General features: G+C 37.8%; 2 protein-coding genes and 1 long non-coding RNA gene across 4 annotated transcripts; 1 reads left to right on the forward strand and 2 right to left on the reverse strand.

Moving 5' to 3' along the window:
* Positions 1-1,051: 1,051 nt before the first annotated feature.
* LOC149043062 (uncharacterized) lies at positions 1,052-1,848 on the reverse strand. Its single transcript, XR_016188103.1, has 2 exons — positions 1,709-1,848; positions 1,052-1,189 (listed from the first exon to the last, which is right to left on the reverse strand). It is a non-coding gene; the product is annotated as an uncharacterized LOC149043062 (long non-coding RNA).
* Positions 1,849-4,332: 2,484 nt separating this feature from the next.
* On the reverse strand, positions 4,333-6,031 carry LOC149043063 (uncharacterized). Of its 2 annotated transcripts, none has more exons than XM_089211180.1 (2): positions 5,707-6,031; positions 4,333-5,381 (listed from the first exon to the last, which is right to left on the reverse strand). In XM_089211180.1, the coding sequence occupies exons 1-2, from the start codon at positions 5,733-5,735 to the stop codon at positions 5,033-5,035; spliced, it is 378 nt and encodes a 125-aa protein (XP_089067306.1). In that variant the 5' UTR covers positions 5,736-6,031; the 3' UTR covers positions 4,333-5,032. The 2 variants fall into 2 exon arrangements, 1 of the variants encoding a protein (XP_089067306.1); XR_016188105.1 differs by lacking the exon at positions 4,333-5,381 and adding an exon at positions 5,388-5,547 and having other exon boundaries at positions 5,707-5,928.
* A 1,727-nt stretch (positions 6,032-7,758) lies between these two features.
* LOC149043064 (putative flavin-containing monoamine oxidase A) lies at positions 7,759-16,098 on the forward strand. Its single transcript, XM_089211181.1, has 8 exons — positions 7,759-8,189; positions 10,595-11,012; positions 11,236-11,364; positions 11,823-11,950; positions 12,995-13,326; positions 13,989-14,089; positions 14,479-14,902; positions 15,143-16,098. Exons 1-8 carry the CDS (start codon positions 7,836-7,838, stop codon positions 15,423-15,425), a joined length of 2,169 nt encoding a protein of 722 aa, XP_089067307.1. The 5' UTR covers positions 7,759-7,835; the 3' UTR covers positions 15,426-16,098.
* The last annotated feature ends 8,412 nt before the right edge of the window (positions 16,099-24,510 follow it).

A 24,510-nucleotide genomic window follows, 5' to 3' on the forward strand; every position in this document is an offset into this window, starting at 1 on the left:
ACATAACTTTAACAAACTGAGACACGAAAAAACTATTAGCCGCATTATTTTACTTCTAAGATAAAGATTCTAACAACCATACAAGCATAAAATACTATTAGACCTATCACACTTAGCTTGGTAATTTGTTCATCATTGAATTGTTTTGCTACCTACCTTTTCTTGACATTTTCAATTACAAACTTTGTGCTAGTTTTTTTCTGGATATTGAATATACAGATAAAGTAAGTAGCTCAACTGACAAAAGCGACCTAAAAACCCTGATAAATTACCAGCGTTTCGTCAAGACTTCGCAGAGCTGGGGTGGCGGCCGGAAGCAAAGTGAACATATTATTTGAACGGGCCAGCAGATGCACGACAAGCCGTATACAATTTTCCACTCGATCTAAGCAGTCAGCATCAACAGTCTGTAGCAGCAGTCCGCGGCCTTGTGCTCACCTCTTTGCTTGAAAACTAAGTTGCAAATGAACGTCCAAATCTAGTTCTTGATGATAATGAGCGACCCACGTCACGACAACTAACAAATTGTGGCCTCAGGTCTTTTAGTAAACTAACGTGAACAATCCTTCCATTTCCAAATGGAAGGATTTGCAATTTCGCTTACAGAATGGAAGTGTGATAACTTCATGAGCGGGATAACTTGACTCCATTTCCAAATGGAAGGATTTGCAATCCTTTGACGGTTTTTGCTCTAACTTAATGAGCGGGATCCAGTCTGGTGAGTTTAAAATATTAAATAGGTGCGTGGAGGTAGGAAAGTTTAATATGCTTTGGATAGGTAGATTTTCTTGTCAGGAAAAACACGGCATGCTCAACACAAGCCATTTTTTGTGTCCTACAAATAATAATTTCCAAAGAGTAGTCTGAGAGCTGTCCCTCCTCTTCGGCTTAGCCCTGCTAGCAGAGGCAGTATGTTTTTAGTTTCTTTGTTTCCTTCCCCTTCCCCGGCCTTGTCATTGTGAATTCATCTTTTTCACCGAGGAAAAATAATAACACATTAAATTGGCCACTAAAAGAGAGTGAAGGGGTTGGAAGAGTAAGATACATGTTCCGAGGTTGAAAATATGAGTTTATTCAGCTCATTTGTTTTACATTCCGTACACTATTTCTAGTTTCAAAATATCAGAACAGTTTTGACCAATTTCTTCTCGACTTGTTCGTCTCCAAAGGCCTGCACAGGAGAAAAGAGCTGAAAGTCAAAAGAATTACGACAAAAACTTAGGAAAGAATCGTAGCTCAGAAGCTATCTTCCAAAGGAAGGGGTAAATTTGATAACTAACTAAGCTCAATTCGTTTTTAAAGCGACCTGCTATCACGTAAAACATCTACGAGTTGTTTACAGGCAAAAGATAGCTTCGCTTTTCTGAATATAAATACGTGTTCGTGTCTTAGAAAATAAAAAAGAAAAATTTTCCTTCCCGACCTTTGTTATTGTGAATTCATCTTTTTCACCGAGGAAAAAATAACACTTTAAATTGGCCATTAAAAGAGAGTGAGGGAGCTGGAAAATATGAGTGCTTTCAGCTTATTTGTTTTAAATGTTTTAGTTGCGTGCGACTGTTGAGAACCTGATAATAAAGCAACATTTTGCCGTAATAACACTTTGGGTGGCTGAATACACGTAGAGCGAAACATTCGAGTAAGAAATGTACACGATCTTCTTGAGGCTTATCCTAAAGATACAGAAAAAGTTACTTAAACAGCTTACCCTGTTATTCCAGCCGCTCATCATTTTCTGTTGGATAATTTGTGTTTGGCGGAATGGAATGGTTTTGGTTTTCCTCTGTGTGTCTTCTCTCCCTGTTTCTGTTCGCCTCCGCTACCCTCACTTGTTCACGCTGCTCATTGTTTCCTACCGGTTGCCTCTGCTGCACAGCTCTTTCACTTTCCATCAGGATACAAAGGATCATTAGCGTAAGAAAGTCAACAAATAGACTGAAAAAGTCTGGAATAGAGAGCATGATGTGGAGAGTGCTTCAGAAACGAGCCAGCAGAAGAGCAACAAGTAAGCCGGACTACGCGATACAAAAGCCAAACTAAAGAGTAATGACCTATATTTAGCTCGCCAGGCCAGAAACGACACCAAAATGGACCAATAATCTGCGTTTGGACCCACAGACATCAGTTGTCAATTAAGTTATTTAACGTGCCAGTGCATATCTCTCAGTTAGAATTTATAATTGAAACAAAAGTATGTGCATACACAGAAATTGTTTGCTTATGAACATTTTTGAAACGGATTTTCGAGATTTTGTGTACTTTTCGTCTTATAAACAACATTCTGCATAAAATATGGCGGCATATTTTCACTGTTAGAAACGACGCCAAAATGAACTAATGATCTGCGTTTGGACCCACGACATGAAACGAACCACTTTACCTCAATCAGGCTTTTTCACGTGCCAATGCATATCTCTTAGTTAGAATTTATTTTGAAGCAAACTTCTGTGTACACACAGAAATTGTTTGCCTATCAAAATTTTTAAAACGGATTTTCGAGATTTTCTAGACAGTGTTTCCGTCTTATAAACAGCATTGTGCATTATATATGGCCGCATGTTTTCGCCGCCAAAATGGACCAATAATCTGCGTTTGGACCCACAGACATCAGTTGTCAATTAAGTTATTTATGTACACACAGAAATTGTTTGCCTATCAAACTTTTTAAAACGGATTTTCGAGATTTTCTAGACAGTGTTTTCGTCTTATAAACAGCATTGTGCATTATACTGTTATGTATGACCGCATGTTTTCGCCGCCAAAATGGACCAATGATCTGCGTTTGGACCCACGAGATCATTGTTTGCACTCTACTTCGTGCAGCTGGATAATAAAAAAAATATATAGACATGACTTTGAAGCTTCATCAGGCTGATAACAATGCTAGACAAATTGAGGCACAATAATACCAGCCCCCTTCTTTTATTTCTTAGATAAAGCTTCTCAGAATCATACAAACATAAAAATACTAATACAATTTATTTGTTCATCTCGTTATAGCTTTCCCTCTCTATCTATTTCTTCTGAAAATGATCAAACTAAGCTCTTTATTATACAAACAAAAAAGTTTATTAGTCGTAAATACGCCTTTTCGGCTTCAAAGTACCATAAACAATAATTTCCGTCGATTCGTTCGTCTTCAAGGACCTGCACAGGGAAAGTGAACAGAAAGTCTGGCTTCCAGTCTTTTATCAAATGAATAAAAGACCGGGAGCCAGAGTCTAATTTCAAGAACAGGCGCAAACCTTATACTTCACAGTCGAAAAGCCTGTTAAATTTTGTTGCGTATTTTCATTCAAATTATGAACACTATGTGTCGGGGCTCATTGTAAGCATTTCTACCAGCTTATTCACAAAATAGCGGGTCATCGATAAGTGACGATAACTCTCGCACGGCGATTGAGATGAGGCAGAAAGAATTTATAAGGGTGTACACAGAGATCGAGCGTGGTTTGTGGTTGTGTTTTCCTGTTTTACTTTCTTCACAAAAGAAAAGTTATTAGACAGGATATTTCTTCTGTATCGCTGAGAGTAGATGAGAAATACTCAGGAAACGTTTTCAAAGGACATTGCTTTGTCAAAGCACACAGAACAAATATTAGTCTTGCTGCCTAAAGAAATTACACAAAAACTTCATGACATTGTCGTTACTTAATGAGAATCACGGGCGAGGCGTAAAATTTCAGACACAAAAGATCTCTTGTATTGATTGAAGTGCGTACAGTCGAACCTCGATTATCCGGACCCCGATTATCCGGACTATTCGATTATCCGGACTTTCTTCTCTGGTCCCAATTTTTCCATGAATATTAATTAGTTGTGATCTTGAAAACTCAAAGTCGCAAAACGTCCAATAATCCTTTCAAAAGACTGTTGAAACAGCGTATTATCCTATGCGCTTTTCAAAATTCGAAAGTGCGACGAGTCAAAGAAGTATTCTGATGCGTTCAGCTGATATATGGTTGGCTCAATTGTTTTGTTGCCAAGGGAATTTCATGCTTGATTAGTTCCTTCTGCGTGGGTTATGTAAACACACGAGCGATCGATCGTAAACTCAAATAAAAAACATGCCTACGAAGCGAAAGCTTGCCGTTCTATTGATTAAAGATAAGCAGATAATTATTTCGCATTTCTATCTCATTAATATTCATATTTTCGATTATCCGGACTCTCGATTATCCGGACTATTTACCGAGGTCCCGATGAGTCCGGATAATCGACTGTACTAAAAAAAGAAGTCGGATTTCACAACACTGTGTACCAGCACGTTCGGAACTTATAGGCTTTGCAATCTTGCTAAAAAAAAAATCACACTGTTGTCATGTCATTTACACTTGTTTATTATCTTTTAACGATTATTCCGATTTTTTATCTCATGGATTCACTAACCAATAAAATTGTAACCCCAACTGATTTATTCTTTCAGTTTCTAAGATATGGGTATAAATTCCCTCAAAGTATCACTAAGAAGTACTTTTACTAAATAATTCAATCTGCATTATGATTCAAATCAATGAAGCAAGGTGATGCTAAATGCAAATACAAAGTCGTTGCAATGCTATGGTTGTATTCAGTTCGGAAACCAACGAAAATGAAATCAATTACTTGATCGTTATCACTGAGAAATAACCATAACATCCAGCCAAGAGGAAAAAGTCTTGCAAATTTTGAATTCCTCTTAAAAAATTTCCTCCAGTTGCGCATGCTTTTAACAATGGAATGTAGAAATCCTTAGCGGCTGACGCAATTTTAAATTCACATTGAATTGCTGAGAACTATGTACAGTAAAACAGTAGTTAATTTGAAAACCAGAGTTAATATACAGTTAAAATTTCACCCCTGGAAAATTTTTATCATATAAATTCTCAGCATGAGTTCAGACAGGCCATGAGCAATAAATTGCCATCACAGAAACACGATTCCAGTGGAAATTTATGTTAATGTTAGAGCCACTGAAGCTTTACGTGCGTCATTTGGGCAAGTTAAAAGAGGGATGGGTTGGAATCTAGAATGATAGGGAAATAGGAAAAAGCTAGAAAATTAGAGGGACTCCATATTGTGCCCGATAGACACACAGAGACATATTCACTAGCCCCGGTTTTCCCGGTCTTCCGTCTACACCATCCTTTCCTGAAGGGCCAATAAGCCCAGGGTTTCTAGGCGGGCCCCTCGGTCCGACCAAGCTGCTGAAATTAAGTTTATAGTTTTTCGCGAAGGAAAATGCTTCAGCCGCTCTTCCTTGATCACTCTCCATAATTCCTGTTCTGATCCCACCGATTGAGCAGCAGAGCTTTGGCTGGGTACGATTTCTTTCTTGCATTCGTCGCAGCCTGGGACAAACATGATCCCCAACATAAGCATCAAAACAACGACTGCAGCCCCTAAACCAAATAAGAAACCGGAAAAACCCCATGACTTTGAACAGTTTATTGCACGTGTCTCTGTGGTAGCCATACGCAGAGTATAAAACATTTTCCGAGGTTGAAAAGATGAGTTCATTAAGCTTATTTGTCTTCAATGTTTCAGTTGCGCGCGACCTTTGAGAACCTGATGACGAAGCAACATTTTGCGAAAATTACACAGAGAAGGGGTGGCTGAATACATGTAAAGCGAAACAATCGAGTAATACATGTACACAATCTTATCAAATTCAATTTTTTTAAGGCTTATCCAACAGATACAGAAAAAGTTACTTAAACAGCTTACCCTGAATACTTATCCCTGGCGTTCATCATTTTCTGTTGGATAATTTGTATTTGGCGGAAAGCAATAATTTTGGTTTTCCTCCATGTGTCTTCTTCTCCCCCCGTTTCTGTTCAACTCCAATCTCCTCACTTGTTCACGCTGTTCATTAATTCTTGCCGGTTGCCTCTGTTGTACAGCTCCGTCACTTTCCATCAGGATGTAGAGGATCATTAACATTAGAAAGTCAACGAATAGACTGAAAAGGTCTTGAATAGTGAGCATGATGTGGAGAATGCTTCGAGAAAGAGCCAGCAGAAGAGCAAGGAGTAAGCCTCACTACTGATTCAGAAGCTTGCCACGCGACGCAAAAGCCAAACTGAAGGGATCAACCTACCCTCGGTATATTTAGCTGTCACCACAATGTGCTCACCAGGCCAGAAACGACAGATCAAGAAGTGAACCAAAATGAACCAATTATCTGCGTTTGGATCCACGGGCAATATCAGTTATCAGTTCAATTCAATAAGGCTTATTCACGTGCCAGTGCTCATGAAAATTTCTAAAAAACGGATTCTAAAATGGACCAATGATCTGCGTTTGGACCCACGACATTAGACGAGATCACTTGACCCCAATCAGGCTTTTTCTCGTGCCAGAGCATATCTCTCAGTCAGTCTTGCATAAAATATGGCCGGGCGGCGAAAACATGTGGCTATATTCAATGCAGAATGCTGTTTATGAGACGAAAACACTGTCTCGAAAATCTCGAAAGTCCGTTTTAAAATTTTCATTGGTAAACATTTGTGTGTATACATAAACGTTTGCTTCAATTATAAATTCTAACTGAGAGATATGCACTGTCACGTAAAAAAGCCTGATTGGGGTCAAGCGATCTCGTCTAATGTCGTGGGTCCAAACGCAGATCATTGGTCCATTTTGGTGTCGCTTCTGGCGGTGAAGAAACGACGCCAAAATGGACAAATGATCTGCGTTTGGATCCACGACATCATTATTTGCACTCTACTTCGTGCAGTTGTATAATAATAAAAAATATAGACATGACTTTGAAGCTTCATCAGGCTGATAACAACGCCAGACAAACTGAGACAGAAAATAGCAGAAAACCAGCCCCTTTCTTTAATTTCTAAGATAAAGCTCAGAACCATACAAACATAAAAATAGTAATACAATTTATTTGTTCATCTCGTTTAGCTTTCCCTCTCTATCTATTTCTTCCGAAAATGATCAAACTAGGCTCTTTATTATACCAACAAAAAAGTTTATTAATCTTAAATACGCCTTTTCGGCTTCAAAGTACCATAAACAATAATTTCTGTCGATTCGTTCGTCTTCAAGGACCTACACAGGGAAAGCGAACAGAAAGTCGAGGAATTTGCCGTAAACATTTGGAGAAGAATGTGCTGTAAACAATTGGAGAAGCTTTCTTAAAAAGCGGATGGAGTAATAGTAATTAATTCGATCCCACTGTAGACATTGTACTGAATACTTAATTTTAGAGGCGACTGAATAGTGGCTGAATATAAAGCGAACAAATCTTTAAGGAATTTATACGATGTTTACAGGCAATTAAGTTTCTATAAACGAATCTAGCTGCTTTTAAGAACAGATTTGGGTGAAGCGACATCGAAACGTCTTCAAAAATATTTAGCTGTAATCTTTTTTTTCCCCTCAGTTTTTCTCCTTTTGGTTGTCTTTCCCTTCTAAGAAAGTTTGAACGTCACTATCTGTAGCGATACGGATTTTTCAGTGTTTTGGTAGCCATAATCCAAAAAAAATCCGACAAACGACCTTGGATTGAGAATGCTACAGGCTTTGCCGTTCATTCATTTGACCGAGTGGCGCGAAAGGCGAGTGACGTGTCAGCAGCTGATTGGCGATATCAAACACAAGTGAAGAAATATCGTGTTGTTACGGCTTTTCTCTGGTCTGGAAATCCTTGTAAAACACCGTAATTTATGTGATAAATATATAAAAATATTAAACCGCAATTAACCCCAACCCCAACCCGAACCCGCTCGTCAAGAGACACTGGGTACCAGTCTTTCTCTCGTAATAGCCGTCTACAGGGTTCTCGTCGCCGATTGACGCCGAAGTTAGGCTGGTTGCCTCTCAATAATTTGCAATTGTTCATGATGCGAATTGTCAACTTTAGCGAAGAATTCAACCCTGAGATAGAGGAGGAATTATTGAAATCTGTTAAATTCATTATCGATACCGATAGAGCCTTCCTTGGGGATTTCCTTCAACAAAGACAATATTTAGCTAAAAATCGAATGAAAACTGTTCTGGTGGCTTCAAGGGAGAAAACAGCAAAGGAGAACCAATCCCACATTGCATGTGAAATCATATTTGTGCAGTACTTTGCTGGCGGAAACTATGGCTTCGTAAAGTTTATTTCTACAGCTGAGCGATTCAACGAACTCGAAGAATTGAATCATACCAGACTGCAGTTAGTAAACGAGGCCATTTCAGTGGTAAATAAGGTCAGTTTCTACCTTTTAGATGCCGTTCGTTCTTGCTATTATAATTGAATAATTAGAGGGGAACAACTTTAATAGGTGAACCACTGAGCTGGGAAAAATTAGGTCATCGTCTGTTTTTCATCTGTCACGAAATGCGTTAAGACCCTCCATAATTATAATTAGAATGAGTTTTTTTTTTCTTTCTCCTAATTTAAATATTGTTTTGTTTAAGGAAGGGTGATTTGATTTAATAAAATAAGTACTGGTTTTTTAAGTGTCTTATTTCCTTAAGGTGTTTAGCTATTTAAGGCTAAACAAACTTCAGTTTAAAGTAATTTATTATTAATAATATTAAAGAATACCTGTTGAATCATATTAGGTGATCAAAAAATAAAACCATTAAAAAAAACTGCTTTTTAACTCCCATGAGTGATAAGATATCTTAAGATAAAATTTTCCTCATAATATCAAGCAGAAAAGTGAAGAGGAAAAAGAAAAATACCAATTAGTGGATTGTAATTGATCCAATACCAAATTCTCCAAACTAAAGTCACAAGAATTATGGCAGATGGTAAGGAAGGGAGAGCTCAAGTGCCAAGGCATTTGTTCTCATAATCAAACATTTAAGGGGCACCAAATTTGGTCACTCTGGGGCTGAGAGGGCAAAATACAGTCAAACCTGTATTAAGCAGTTAATCCCACAGGGAATGGCGTGGTGACAGCTTAATCCTTTAACTCCAGTGAGTGACCAAGACAGACTCTCCCCTTACAATGCAGACATACAAGTTATGAGAATAAAAAAAAAAATATCAATTATGGGATTACTAATTGATCTGATTGATCTGACAGTAAGGAGAATTGCTGATGAGATCTTGGGAATTAAGGGGTTAATAAAAATTTTTCAGAATAAGGGTATTATAAAAATAGATAAATGTGCTTAAACTTGCTCAAAAATACAAAAAAAAATTGATTTTGGGAGACACAAATGGATTAATGTTATGTGGAAGATTTTTCTTAGTTTTATTTGTCTGAGTTGTTCCACTTCAAGTGACTGTTCAGTGCAGGTTGAGGACAATACCAAAAGACAGTTGGGACCCTTTAAAGAGTGACTGCAACTGTTAAATGACAGTCATTAAGGGCTAACAATTTTGGAACTCTGAAAACTGACCACTTAACCCTTTAAATCCCAAGATCTCCTCAGAAATTCTCCTTACTGTCTGCCATACAATTCTTACGATGTTAGTTTGGAGAATTGGGTATTGGATCAACCAATAATCCCCTAATTGATATTTTTCTTTATTCTCATTACTTGTCTGCTTGATATTGTACTGATAGTGTAAGGAGAAATTCTGTTTAAGTCACTAGTGAAACTTAAAGAGGGTGACTGCTTAATACACTGCTGCTCTGTATTTTTGCAGAAGTGCCAAAATAACTGGATAATTCTTTATTTTCCTGTGCCTGCACTTATATTATAACATGTGTCAACTAGCTTTTCTAACCAAATTTTGAAAAACTAAATTGATTAAAAGAGTACCTGACCAATCTTAAATAGATCCAAAAATTTAATAGAAGTGAAGGGAAGCTTGGATACTTTCATTATCATCTAAAATGGCACTGACCAGCATTAACCCTTTAAATCATAAGAGTGACTAGCATCTTATTTTTCCTAGCAGTTATACCACTGAATTATTTATTGAGATCATGAGAGTAAAGGAAATGATTGCCAAGCTAAAAAGCTTTGATTGTTGAACAAATTCTCCTTGTCAGTCTGAAAGAAATGTGTAAAGAAAAGTGTGGAGAATATAGTAACTGATGTTAGGGTGTAAAGTGTTATTCAAATCTTAGGATGCATCCTTGGGATATGGAGTATTTTTCCTTAACCCTTTTTAAAGGAAACTCCCAAGATCTGATTGTCAATTCTCCTTTCTAGTGGCTACACATTTCCTTGTAAATTAGTTAGGAGAAATTGGTGTTAAATATACCTATTATTAGTATTATCATTAGCTGTTTGTTGGATAATAATTTGGATGTTGTAAGGAGAAATTACATATTGATTACTTCTAGGAGTTTAAGGGTGAACTGAACAATTTCTCTACCCAGTTGTGCACCCAAAGCTATGTTGAGAGTGCATCATAAACCACATTTCTCTTGATTTTCTCAGGAGACTACTGCAAGTATTAAACTTATTTTAACCTTTAACCCCTAAGAGTGATTAGATTCTAATTTCTCCCCACAATATCACCCTTGAATCAAACACTAAGGTCACAAGAATAAAGGAAATGATCACCAACTAAAGAAGCTCTTGATTGTTAAACAAATTCTCCTTGTCAGCACTTAAGGAAATGTATAGAGAACAGTATGGAGAATATATATACTGATGTTTGGGTGTGAAGGGTTCATGTATTTTATTATTGCTTTTTTTGCAGTATGCTCAACAGTGTGGTTTTGATAAATGCAAGGAAATCTTCAGTGTGATTAAAAAGAAGCATAATTCTAAACCTACCAACAAGTGTGCAGAATCAGGTCTTTGCAAGTCTCTCTACATAGCAGGATTTCGATGGATAGAGGCTGATCTTATTTCTTCTGTTGTTGGAAGTCAGTATTGGACTTGTTTGATTGTTTACAGGCCAAATTTAGTTCCTAACTACCAGGTTGAAAATGGTATCAAATGGGGCTACATTGCAACATCTGTACTACTAAACTTTTGTGAAGATATTGTCACTATTTTGAATTCATCCGATTATGGAAAACAAACTATGAGGCAAGTAAAAGCCTTGATGAATAATTTTGAAGAAAGTTCAAGCCTGGATTCAAATATTGTCCAACCCTCATTTCCTTGGAATGGTATGTATGCAGTGCTCTTGTCAATAACAAATAATTTCAATATCAATTGTTAGAGCTAAAATTCATTTTTTCCCTTTTGGTGTTGAGTGGCAAGGTGAAAAGGGGCTGTGCCATCTCTAATTTTACTTCTTTAATTTCAGTTTCAGTGGAAACCTGGTTAAGCTTCAGGCAAAAATGGGTCTTTGTGAACATAAAACTTAACCTTTTTTCTGATCTTCTTTAGGAAGAGTAGGACCTTCTCCTGCAAATCAGGTTGTGGTTGTTGGTGGAGGGCTGGCTGGGCTTTCTGCAGCAGCTTCTTTGTCTAAGGCTGGTATTCCTGTTGTCCTTTTGGAGGCATCCAATTATCTAGGTAAGGGGTATCAATTTTGAAAAGATCATATCAAGTGATTGCAAATGAAAATGCTCTTATGTGAAAAGTGGTTTATAAAAATGCAGTTGTAGTTCTCAAGAGCCTAAAAACAAGAGCTTGCTGCCCAGAAGAAGAGGAGCTAAGCTTTTAAGGTATCTTTGCAGGTTTTTTTTAGGCAAAACATGTGGAAAATGTCACTTACAGATTCCATGTTGCCACACATCTGTCCAGTAATAGATCATAGATGACTCCAAAATGTCTTAGAACAAAAAGTGATTGATGAGGTGCAGCTGAGTGTGACACTGATATCCTCCAAGAAAAGACATGAAACTGCTGTAATCATTTGATAATTGCATCTGATACAGTTCTAGGGTTATTGGGGGAGGGGGGGGGGAGGGAGCATCTACCCCCATGATCAGGAACTAATATTTACTTGGATATACTTTGAATTAACCCAGGTGGAAGAGTGAAGCAAGTTCAGCCATTTGAAGGGTTTGCTCCAATTGATCTTGGTGGAGAGTTTATCCATGGATCTAACACTGTGGTGAACAAGATTGCTTGTGACAATGGCTGGGTTGTTCTGCCAGTAAGTAAAGTCTTGTACCCCTTCTCGTAATTCAGTGGAAAGGTAGACTTTTTTTTTCACTGCACAATAAAAATCTCTTTATCAGCATTTGTTATAATTACTAAAAATTCGGCTTGTGAAACAGATTCAAGGCGTCTATGTTGTTGCTGAGCCACCCATCTGCATGGATAAATGTAGTACAGGTACTAAGTTGATCGTAATTAAGTTAAAAGGTATATTTTTTAATTTTCACCACCAAAATAAATCTCTCTATTATTATTTGTTATAATTACAAAAAATTTGGCTTGTGAAACAGATTCAAAGTTTGTATGTTGTTGCTGAGCCTCCCATCTGCATGGATAAATGTTGTAGAAGTACTAAGTTGATGTTAAAGTGATAATCTTTCATGAACACGTTTTGAGGGGGAATGGAGTGAGGTGTGCACTATACGTTAGGTGAATTTTTTTGAAGTCGCCAATCTCCTTCTTTCACCTGAGAACATTTTTGCCGCGGAAAGGCTCATGATGGTGAAAATTGTTTCGAGTGCCATTCTAATAATAGAAGATTTTCATCGTAATGCATAAAAGCCTTTCAGATAATGTAGGCGCAAGAATTTGTACTATCATTTTTTGTTAGTGTTGGTGTTTCATAGTTTCGTGTTAGGTGTTTATTTTCTCGTCTTCCATTAGTGTCCTTTGTCAGTTACCAGTTTTGTACTTGTTATATTTATTTGCATATCGTATATATATTGGTTGCGCGTAATTTATTTGGTTAGTTGTCTAGTTTGTGAAAATTACCGTTACATATCTAGCTCTGGGTTTCATGTTTTCGTCTTTGGGTTGGTCACATTCGTCTTGTAAGTATCCTTGTTTATCTCGCTTTGTCGTTTTCCAGTACTTTCACTCATACGATGTAAGTTATTTTATGCTCATTCGCGTGTTTGTAATTTTGTCATTTTCAGTTACCGTATTCAACAATGTGTCAAGTTTGTTCTAGTAAAGTTTGAAATACGTGTGATTAGCGTTTGCGGCTACAGATAAATTTTACGTACATGTCATTTTTCAGGCCTCTCAATGTGAAGCTGGGGAAGAAGGAGAAAAATTATTCTACAAAGGAAAACTCTACTCGACGAACAGTAATCAACGGGAAATCAGACTTGCTCGAGAAGCGTGGGCCGAATTGATCAACAGCAAATACAGAAATCAAGAAAAGGAAACGGAATATTTGTCTGATTCTGTGAAGGTGAGACTTGAAGAGAAAGGCTTGTCACGTGACGTGTTGGATGTAATTGATTGGTGGAAGATGAAGATATCTGCAGGATCCTTGGATCACTATGGAGTGCGGGAAGGGCGGAGGAGAATGGAGTCCAAATATGAGTGGGGAATTGAAGATTGCAGGTAAAATAGTTTTTGAATTGGTTTTTTTTTTTAAAAGACAACCTCATTTTAACTTTACTTTCCTAGGACAGGGCTTAACTCGCGAAAAGTACTCTGTTGCTTAACACAGCGCTCAATCGCCTTCCTAGCTTTTCTTGTTTTGATAGTTAAGAATTCTGCTGTGATTTAGACATTAAAATTGTAACAATAGGAAAGCAAAGATAAACTTCAAGGGAAAAGTCTGAACTGAACTTCCGTTTTACTACATTCTAGTTTTGTTCGAGTGATAAATTTTAATTCTGTACCAAATGCATTGAAATAAACTCGTTTTTTTTTTTATGACGATTTGAAGCTTGATCAAAAACTAGTAAATGGGAAACGCATTTTGATTAGCTATATTATATAGTTCGTTTCGAAGCGCTTTTTCTATTCCGGTTATAAGCCCCCTCGTATATAATCCCCCAGGTTTATAGCCCACCAAAGACCCCTTACGAGGTTGTATAAGCCCTGGGGTTAAAAGCGGCAGTTTACGATTTCGTGGTAAAAATGTCTGCCTGTAGAATTCGTGGTATTCTGAAGATAAACCAGGGTCGTAGTCAATTTTTCATACACTGAGTTTTTTACTTGAAGTTGTTTTGGTACAAGGCACCGACGCTCTCTGTCAATGAAACTTTTTCCTTTAGACTCGCGGAATCTTACTCACAGCTGGTGAAGTACTACTTGGCTAACAGTATGGATGTGGATAAGCGTCTTAACTGGCAGGTTAAGGAAGTTGTTTGGAAAGGTTAGCTCTTTCGTTTTAGTTTTTATTTATTTCAGGTATCTGTCAGCACGCAATTGATTTACAGCAGTAGTTTATTCAGAGAATTGTGGTTACCTGGTTGTAACATTTTCCCTTCGTTAGATTTGAGTTTCGTCCTTTCGTGAGAGTTTCATGCAACTAACCTCTTTCTGAAATTGTTGGCACAGGTATTGTGCCTCTATATGATTATTACAAAGCCTTTGTTTCTCAGCGATGGTTAATTTTTTTTTCATTTTAAAACCTTTTCCTTGTCCTCCTAAAAAAGTTGTATTTGGATGGAATTCGGATTTCGTTTTAAGAGAGCTTAAGGATTCAAATGCTAACTAAAATTTGGCGAGGAAAGAATGTCTTGATTCATATATTTCGGGCAGGAGACAAGGTGAGATCCAACAACAGTGGACGAATTCTTCTGAAAAATCAACATGGCCAGGAGATGACCGCTAAGCACGTGATCATTACCGTACCACTAACAGTCCTCAAAGATGGCGACATAACCTTCACTCCAGCACTTCCCGCTGACAAGAACAAGGCCATACGCACGATACAGATGCTGGGCGCGTGGAAAATCGCTTGTCGTTTCAAACGCCGCTTCTGGCCGGAGAAGCTACATCAAATTTACAGCGTTCGTGGGTTCGCTAGTGAGATATGGACTTGCTCACATGATTGTCCCGACAGTGACGAAAAATGTCACGTGGTTGTCGGGTTTGAAACTGCCGAGCCCGCGGAAGAGAAACGGTATCTCAGCGGACAGGAAGTGTTGAGAGGATTTTTGAGTCATCTGGATGAGATATTTGGGTATGAATGTACCGCAAAGTTGAGTGGGCCCTAATAGATTGTGCTTGTAAGAGAGGCATATTGTGTCACCAGCATTGTCCAAAAATCAGGCTAAAATTTATGCTCAACCTGAAAAGCAAAATTGGAAACTGATTGATGCAATCATGGAATAGGACTAAAGTGACAATTGTTGCACTGTAATACGCCTCCTGCATTCTGTTAAGTGCTGCTGTAACTTTGCTTTTCATTCTTTCATTACAGCACTTCCTCGGACCCAAGCCCTGCCAGCAACTCGTTCATGGACTTCGTGTACTTCCATTGGTCAAACCATCCTTACATTCGCGGGGGATATACCTCACCCACTGCGCATGCTTACGAACTCCGTCGCGTGCTCGCCAGCCCTGTTGACGATCGCTTGTTCTTTGCGGGTGAAGCCACGAGTTCAAGGTCATGTTCGACTGTACCTACTGCGATTGAAACTGGAACACGCGCGGCAGATGAAGTTTGTTGTGCGGCTGGAATTCTCCCTCTTGCAAAACTTTAATCATAACTGTTTGCCTTAAGCACCGTTGCGGTGCCAGATAAAAGTATTAGGAACTTATTTGACAGTGTTGCCAAGGGAGAGACGTCGAGTAGTTGGAAATTAAGAGAAATTGCTAATGTGGCGCCACGTGCAATTTACTGTAACCTGGGAAAGAGATTTTGATATTCAAAACATTTGATCTATGTATGAAATAATATTGTAAAAAAGCCCACAGCAAGCTTTCAGCGAGACACCACACTGATCAAGGATTCTCCAAGCTAACTTGATACTGAAAATGAACGAGTTAAGACTAAATTCTTAATGGCTCATCAGTCGAGCACAAGTGCCGACTGATAACCCTTTAACTCCCAAGAACTGATTATTAATTCTCCCCTCTAACTTCACACATCTCTTGCTAAATAAGTTTCCAGAATTTGGTGTTAGATCAAGATAACAACTTTCACCTAATAGTTTGAATCTTCTCATTACCTGTTTGCTTGATAACGTTTGACTACAGTTGGAAGAAGTTACATTTTAAATCTCTTTCTGGGGTATTGTGCATACATAAAAGCTTAAAAAGCTAACATGTTAGAGAATGGACTTGCTGAAAAACCACCAAACATTAAGTTCGGCTGAAAATAAGGAAATTTGCTGAAAAATAAAACCCAGAGAACAAGGAAAGGCAAAAACAAAATGAAGGTACTAATGATATGACAAGGAACAGTTACTTTGATCCGTGCCCTTTATTAATGACATTCCGCGACCAAATGCCGAGGGAGCTTTAAAAATCAGTTCAAAAGTACATAGCACTTTACACTGGCATACCGTCTCCAAATAAGCGAGGAGGCTTTCAAACAAAAATTATTAGTTCTGTGTATAGAGCTAAATGTCTTACTCCTGTTAGGACTTACTACAAAAAGGCTTGATAAATGTCGCTCTACACAAGAGGAGCGCAGCACTTGTGGTTAATCAATCCTGGTCTTCCTCCATTAGTTTTCTTTTGCGATCCCGTTCCCTTGCAGTCTGGCTCTCCCTAACTTCCTAACAGCTTCTACCTTTGAACCATGACTTAAGCAATCGTAACTATTTTGAGCAGTCGGCGGAGGTTAAAAATTCACTCTTTAGTAGATTATTACGACTATTACGTTACGAACGTAGAGGTTTTTCGGAGGAATTACAACAATCATCTCAGACATTTCACAAAATTTCTACGTGACTAGAAATGTTTGCGAAACTACTCTGATCCGCGACATCCGGGTTAAGAAAACCTAGGATAATAAACTTAAATCTTTCCACCCTCAGTTCAGGCTACACAGAAATAAACGGGGAGGACCTTTGTTTATTAGTGCCTGCTACCTTTACTTTGCCGAATAAACGTCGTTCCTGAAATACAAGTGCGTACGTCCCCTCGTCAGGAAATTCCTTGGACAATCATGGTTACTATAACTCTAGAATTTTCTAGTTTCCGGGCATCTCTGGCATCATATTTCAAATTAAATAGCATTTATATGAATTTAATGGCCAGATGATCTGATTTACTCTCCAAGTTGTATTATTAAACAATGGAATTTGACAATTTAATCAACAGCTTGTGATGTTTCGTAGCGTTACTTGCCATAGCGATCTGGTTCCATATTTCCTTCCTGGGGAATAAAAGTTTTGCCGGATAAGGAGAAACCCGATTTTAGTTCCTGCTGAAACTGTACTTGAGAGACTGAACCGTCAATTATACGGCTTCTTTCGTCTCTGCCGACCAGTTTCAAGAAAATTCGACAAACAGCCATAGGAAGAGTGAATTCAAGGATTTTCAGCCTTATCTTTGTCACCTTGTCGTGGCTAAGTGTCTAAGTTAAAATGGACAGAGCATGGTTACAGAGGGTACCGATAGAGAACATTAATAAACATCGTTTCCCGTGAAAAGAACAGAGTTGACCGGCTAGTACTGGAGAGAGAAGAAAAGGGAGAAGAAGACGAGGGATCAAAAATTACACAGTTCCACCAAACTGAAAATATCCTTAGAAAATGATGAACGCCAGAGTTACGTAGAGGGAGACTTTTTCTAACTTTTTTTTAAATTATGTATCGAAGAGACAGACTAAAAAAGAACACTTTAATTTGTGCTTGTTTTCCTCATTAATTGTCATGAATTACTGTTATTAAAGAACACATCCTCTCATATACCGGTCATTTTCTTTCTTTAGTTAAATTGCAGACATTCCCAACTTGTTTCAGTTTTTCTTAGGTTTTAAGGATATTTTCGAGATTTTCTGTTTCAGTTTTTCTGAAGTTTTGATAATATTTTTGAGAATTCCTCTTTCAATTTTTCTGAGGCTTTGACAATTTTTTTTTATAGATTTCCTGTTTTAGTTTTTGTGAGGTTTTGACGATATTTTTGAAATTTTGGTTTCCTTACGTAATTCGTTTCTTACCAGTGCCAACTTTTATTTCCCGGGGGGATATTTTTGGCCTTTGACCTGCATTGGGCTGGGAAACGCTTCACTAGGTTAATAGACGCTGCAGGCGCGCAGCAGCCATTAGCGTGCGGAGGCGTCGATTTAATTTTGCCATAATGACGTTAATTGCCATTGTTTTACACTTAATTCACGTTTAATTTTCATCCGCTCGAAATCTCTAAATTGAGCCAGCAGTTTGTTTTATACACCTATATATTTATTGTAAATCTGAGATGAATTCGAAAGTGGTAAACATTGGAAATACTTTGACACTGTTATTGTACTGAGACGAAGATTTTAAATCAATCAGACAACGCTCGGCATTATGAGGACCGGATATTGGCTAAGCTTTTTAAGCTTTATTTGAGGTTTTCACCACTCCAGAGTTCACGGTTATAATCCTATAAGATGCCACAACGAGTATTTATAACCATGACCGCAAAGGGACGTTATTTTTTTATGAAAGGACCCTTAAGTGGAATCTGTATTAAACTCCGTCACAGGCCGTTTCACTATGTCGTGACTCCGCCTCTTTGGTTACTCATGGAGTGGACTCGTTTTGTGAATGTTTGCGTTCCATATGTGAAGATAAAACTGTGGTCGTCCGGTCATAGCCAACAAAAGAATGTTTCAATTCTTTAAACAGTGAAGATGATCGAACTAGTTTCCTGATCTTAATGTTTCCAGCGTCAGTTTACATAGTAAATATGTGATAAGATAAGTTACACAGACAACCATGTCTCCTATTGAATTGAAGTATTCTGCTGTTTAATTGTTTTTATGAAGAAAAGAGTTGCATGAGGGTGTGAATGGGGTTAACCGACTAGCGACAAAGGGCGTAAAAAATTACTGACTACCTACGAAACGGGGAAAAAATTACCGACTAGCGACAAATAAATTCTAACCGACAACCGACATGGTCAGACGTGATAGGGATGTTTGTATTCAGAAAGAACAGCATTTTGATGATTTCTAGCTCAGAAAATCCTTCTTCACCCGACGTAACCACATTAATTCCAAATTTAGCCGAATTATAGAATTTCTTGTCTTCAAATTACTTTAAATCCACGGGATCCTTCTTTTCGGTGAGCAGCGTGGGCTCATTTCTAGAACAGCGGCTCGTAATCGGGCTGACAAGACGCCCTGCTGTCTCATTTCAAGAACAGCGGATCACAGTCGAGCCGACGAGACGCCCTGCTATTGTCTTTTTATTGCTCGTTGTTTGTTCATGCGGTCGGGTCATGACTGGGATTGCTAAAGTCATCGTGAGTTTTTTTCGAAAAGGTGAAGAAGTCGCCATCGAACGTCATCGAAGCGGGGTCCCAGTAGACAAAGAAGCTCATAGAGGAGTATCTGAACTAAAAAAACATCTTACGGAGTTTTTAGGACTAAAGGAGCAGGCACATCAATATGGAATTAGCGGATTTTCGTTAAAGTTATTTCGCCTGGCGAAATCGCCTGCGGGCAAATGCGAAAATTTTGCAATTGTGACGGATGGGCAATGGCAGCTTGAACTTCCAAATTTAATATCGGATGAAAGTAGCTGTGAGCTCAACGGTAAGTGTGGAACGCGTGCAGCGGAGTTTGATGAATCACCTTAGTTCTGTAGTTAAATATTAAGCTCAAATATTAACGTGGTTAAACTCTGGTTCCACCGTTTTTTGTTTGTTGTTTTGTGGAGCGGAATGTTTTTTTTTTTCTTTTTCACCGTCCATTTAAATGCGAAAATTGAGAAGAAAAATCTCTACAAAGAAGTAGCGAGTAAATCAGTTTATAAGCTTCTTTCTGATTAATTGGTGAATGAACAACAGTGTAGCTTAACATATTAAAGACCCTGTTTATTTATACACACCCTTAAATTTATTCGTTTCTGAAAACCAGACGTTCAAATAATATTCAATTGTCTCCTCGAGGGAAGCTAAGCACGAGAGATTTCGCTCCTTGTGCACGTTTTATACATCTTGATGAGCATTTGTTGATAAGAACTGTGTAAGTTTCTCAAAAGCCTACTAAAGAGAAAACTTAAAACACACGGTATTTAATATTTTAGTACACATTATCCAAGAGGTCACATGGAACAACGGGAGGTACGTACAGTGCATGCATTATCCGTCCGTTTGAAGCAAATCAAACGAACTGTCAAAATAAATGATTGTGATGACAGGACGGATAATGCATGCACTGTAAGTACCTCCCGTTATTCCATGCAATGCCTTAGAAAAGTTTTCTAAGGCTTTGTATGGGACAACGGGAGGTACTTACAGTCCACGCGTTTTCCGTCCTATCACAATCATTTATTTTGACAGTTCGTTTGATTTGCTTCAAACGGCCGGCCTTATTTGTCTGACGGGAAAGTTTTTGCTGGTATCACACTGTTGAGAGGAAATAATTTTTGCTCAGTATATGGCGTGTTCCTCTTGCTAACGTGCTTTTGAGACCAGTTATACAGACAACCATGTCTCCTATTGAAGTATTCTGCTGTCTCATCTGTGTCACACTACAGTTGGTGATCATTTATTTCCTGATCAAAGTGGAAAGAGTTTTGGTACAGGGCTGTGGAGGACACGTAGAAAACTATGAACATCTTGTTCAACTGATCAGACGGGAGGTGACCAGAAACGAAGAGGGGAGAAGATTAAGGAGAAGAAGGAGCGAAAATCACATTGTTCCACCCAAAACAAACCATCCCATCGAGCACGATGAACGCGAGGACTAAGAAACAGAGTAAGGGTAGGTTTTATTCTACCTGAGCATTTTATGATTGAAATCGTCTATATGGATCTACCGTTCATTTTTTCCGGTATAAGATCGTCTCTCTTTGCTTATAAACATGGTATCCATATAAATTCATTGAAAAAGATCTAAGAAATATCATCACCTAAGATAAATCTTTGAGCATTCCTCTCTAAATTTTTTTTCCATTTAAAGGTAAAGGACGACAGGATTTGGTAAAGAATGTCAGCAGTTAGTCCGGAATATATGGAAATACTTGTTGTAAAATTCTCATGAAGCATGTTGTTTCTTAGTTGCTGCTTTGTAGCCATGATGAGCTATTTTCAAAATGGTACTTTGCGGAGAAGATGGGTTTACTCAACAAGGAACAGAGAAAGTTCTAGATATTATCGTTTACAATTGTTTTCATGAAGAAAAGAGCTGCATGAATCCATGGATTTAATTGATATGAGTTAATGAAGCTTTCTTTCAATTTTACACACTGATTAGAATTTGTCTCAAAGTTCACGGTGGCGGTAACAAAACGTATAAAATTTATACCTTTTGTGTTCAATTAGTTAAACTGTTTGGTTTTGAACAATTAAATTTGATGTATCGTAGACAATTTTTACTGAATACACTATAATTTCGGCAGTTTAACAGATATACGTTCAAAATTCAAGAATCATATGGAACGCATAAAGTTCACACATAACACGAAAAAAAAGACACAATTGGACCTTGTATATGCCTTAAATGGCATACAATAAAGATTTATATCCCTCCGGTTCAGTTTAAGTTTCAACTTTACGAAAAAATGTCTCCGCCTTTGTGGACTTGATATGTAAATGGTTGGTTGTAACTGGCTTTCAATAATTGATGGAAATTGTCTCTACTGCAAGAGTTAGTGTTTTATCGTAAGGTTCAAAACTCATATTTCTTACATTTTCGATTTTTCCTCTAATTCAAATGTTGTGTATGTGAAAAGGTAGTCGGTGGTTTATTGAAATAAAATGTTGTCCTTTTGTGCTTTGTGAATTTTTGATTAAAAGGGGTTCCTTTTTGTGGCTCTGTTTACTAATTTCAGGAGCTCTTTACTCCTGTTAATTTATGTTCAGCCATGTGACTCAGGGCCCTTGCAAAAACAAGTTACATTAAATAAATTATAATCATAAATAAATTATAATCATAAATAAATTATAATCATAAATAAATTATCGGTCTTCCTTGGTTAAACGGAAGTGACAAAGTAGAAGAGACATCAGAGCTCATTTCAAGTTTGCCACAGAGCGCCAAATAAGTAACAATTATATCACTATTCGAAATTGAACCGAAGTTAACTTCTCAGGTGCGGATACGGGCTGCCTATGAAACAATAAACCAATAATTATCTGTGCAGAAAGAGGTGAAATTTACAGAAAGAATGTATATAAAGAAACAGCTGGTCTGTGTCAGAAAAACTCCCCCTCGGTTTATCCTTATCTGATAAAGATTCTTCTTTTTGCGCTAAAAACGTTGGAGTCTGTGATTGGCTAAGCTCCTGTTTGTTTATTTAACTTTTAAGTAAAACTATTAGGGTGCCATACTTTATCCTAAATTACTTTAGGTAAGGAATCAGAATTTTTTAACTGTTGCCACTTGCTCCTTTGAAGCTACGCTAACTTATTCTGGTTAGAGATCATTCTTCGAAAAATCATGTTATTTACAATTCAGGAATTTTTGAGCTTATTCTGTACCATTTTACTGCTGTTGATCCTCAATGTCTTGTTTAAAATCTGCAAAGCTCCGCGTCAAAGGGAACCCGTGGCGATTGATAGAGCACTTGTAGGAAGACTTGAAGCAATCAGAAACAGACAGAGGGGCTGGCGAGGAGAGAGCGAAAACCACAGTGTTCGGATGAGGAGAAACTGTGCCACTGAACATGACGAACGTCAAGGCTGATACAATTGTTCAATTTATTCTGAACATGAGAGGAAACTCTGATAGTCACAGCAACTTTGTTTCATTTCCTTCTGCTGAGCAAGTTTATGCGTCCTCATAATATTATTGCACAACCCTCAAGAACGACTCTCTTGTCATGTTGGACATGCATGCTCTTAAATTTATTTGGTTGTTTTTTTTCCTCTGCGGAAAAAAAAAAGAAGTTGTATTTCGTTTTGCATGGCGCTACAGGGAGATGTGTTTAAAATTGATTAGAGCAGAGGGTAAACTGGCATCTGGCATCTGGTGGTTTTTCATGAATATTTCACTTGGGCCATTTTTGCATTGATAATTGTAATTATAAACAAATATTTCTGGAAAGATATTATAATCTCTTAGAAAAATAAGAGACAGTTATTATGGTTAGTAGTAAGCTATTATTTCAGTAAAAGTAGTTTCCTAGCTAATAATGACTGTTGGCGTTAGACAGTGCACAAAGCAAGAATATATTCACATTGCAATGGAGCGAACGCTGACATAAATCGAATCTAACTTGAACTACGCCGCGTCAGAGAAATGTTTTTTACGGAACCTCTTAGCGTCTAGTCAAATTTCAGTTGGTTTATTAAACTTGAAAGCTCGTAAAAACTGAAAAACAATAAATTAAAATAGGCCATTACCATGCAATATACGCTGATCAAAATGTCCTAAGCTCGAAAACGCGGGGCGTGTATATAAATAAATCAAACAACACAATATCCTAAGCAAAACAAAACTACCTTTGATTATACACGTTCCGGTGTATAAATACAAAAATAAACAAGATGACATACCTCTTTACCCGTTCTATTATTCTAGTATTTCGACAATCCTTCGCTGTGCTTGCGACTAACACGTGTCTCGTGGCCGAATGAATCTGGTATAATGCCAACAGTAGTTCGAAAGTATGTCGCAAAACAAAAGGGTATTGAAAGTCACGCAAATCACAACTAAAAATAGCCTTCGTTGTACACATACATTGACGGTTTTGATGAAGCTGAAATGCTGACATATATTTTGTATTTCCGCGTAATGACACTTTTCTTTTGAGAGCCAACTTTATTCATTTATATTGAACAACTATTTATAGGTTATTTCACGGTTGGTGAGCGCCTACGATTTTTATTCACAAGTTGTATAAGACAAACGAACGAGCGCAGCACATGCTGATCACGTGTTATCTTGAAGATGATTGACGTTGTCATGCACGGACAGGTCCGGGTCACATGACGAGCACGAGATTTTCTTTTGTCGGTCGTTTTGTATTTCAACGTGTTTGGATTACGATCACCTGAAGCGTTATAGCGCAAACGCTCAAAATACTTACAGACGCATACACAAGTCGTATTGTTCGCGGCCAGTCCACACTAAAAGATGTTATTGAGCAGTAATTTTAGACCGGATTGAGTCGCGAACTGTGTATCCGTTCTAGTTTCTGGTGATTTCTGCCGTTTTAAGCTTGCTTTACCATCACTGTTATTCACATCATCTACTTTTATTACGTTGGTAAAATCTGTACAGACATCACACAAACCAACTCGCGCACAAAATAAGAAGAGTGTATTGAAGGCTTGAAATTATATTACGATCGATTTTCATCAAGAAATGGGCCAGGAATTTTCCACAATAGTGCAAATAATCGTGAGGGCTGATCGAGGAAAAGCGATTGCGTGACGCTCGGTAAGCTGTAAGATGACATGTTATTATTTACCAGACGTAAAAACTCTTCAGATTCTCAGTCTGCATTTTGTACCCACTCTGCAGTCTCCAGTCTATATTTTGTATCCGGTCTGCATTTTGTACTAACAGGTACCTGTGGCACCAATACAGTTTATTTTTGGTTACATTTATTCGCACAACACACATAATCTACCACAAAATACCTGTGTGTGAGGTAATTCGACATTTTCGTTCTTTTCAACGTTAATACTCTTCTTTCCTTTTGTAAGAATGTAGACCACAAGTAATCCACCCACCCTACA

This window comes from Pocillopora damicornis, chromosome 7 (assembly GCF_964200805.1).
Source record: "Pocillopora damicornis chromosome 7, jaPocDami1.2, whole genome shotgun sequence".
NCBI lineage: Eukaryota > Metazoa > Cnidaria > Anthozoa > Scleractinia > Pocilloporidae > Pocillopora > Pocillopora damicornis.

Bases quoted from the DNA above. Each gene is read 5' to 3' on its own strand.
- LOC149043063 (XM_089211180.1), bottom strand. From the start codon at position 5,735: ATGATGAACGCCAGGGATAAGTATTCAGG. The intron at 5,382-5,706 runs GTAAGCTGTTTA...TATTTGGTTTAG, and splicing joins GCCAGGGATAAGTATTCAGG to GGGCTGCAGTCGTTGTTTTG.
- LOC149043064 (XM_089211181.1), top strand. From the start codon at position 7,836: ATGATGCGAATTGTCAACTTTAGCGAAGAATTCAACCCTGAGATAGAG. The intron at 8,190-10,594 runs GTCAGTTTCTAC...CTTTTTTTGCAG, and splicing joins CCATTTCAGTGGTAAATAAG to TATGCTCAACAGTGTGGTTT. The intron at 11,365-11,822 runs GTAAGGGGTATC...GAATTAACCCAG, and splicing joins GGAGGCATCCAATTATCTAG to GTGGAAGAGTGAAGCAAGTT.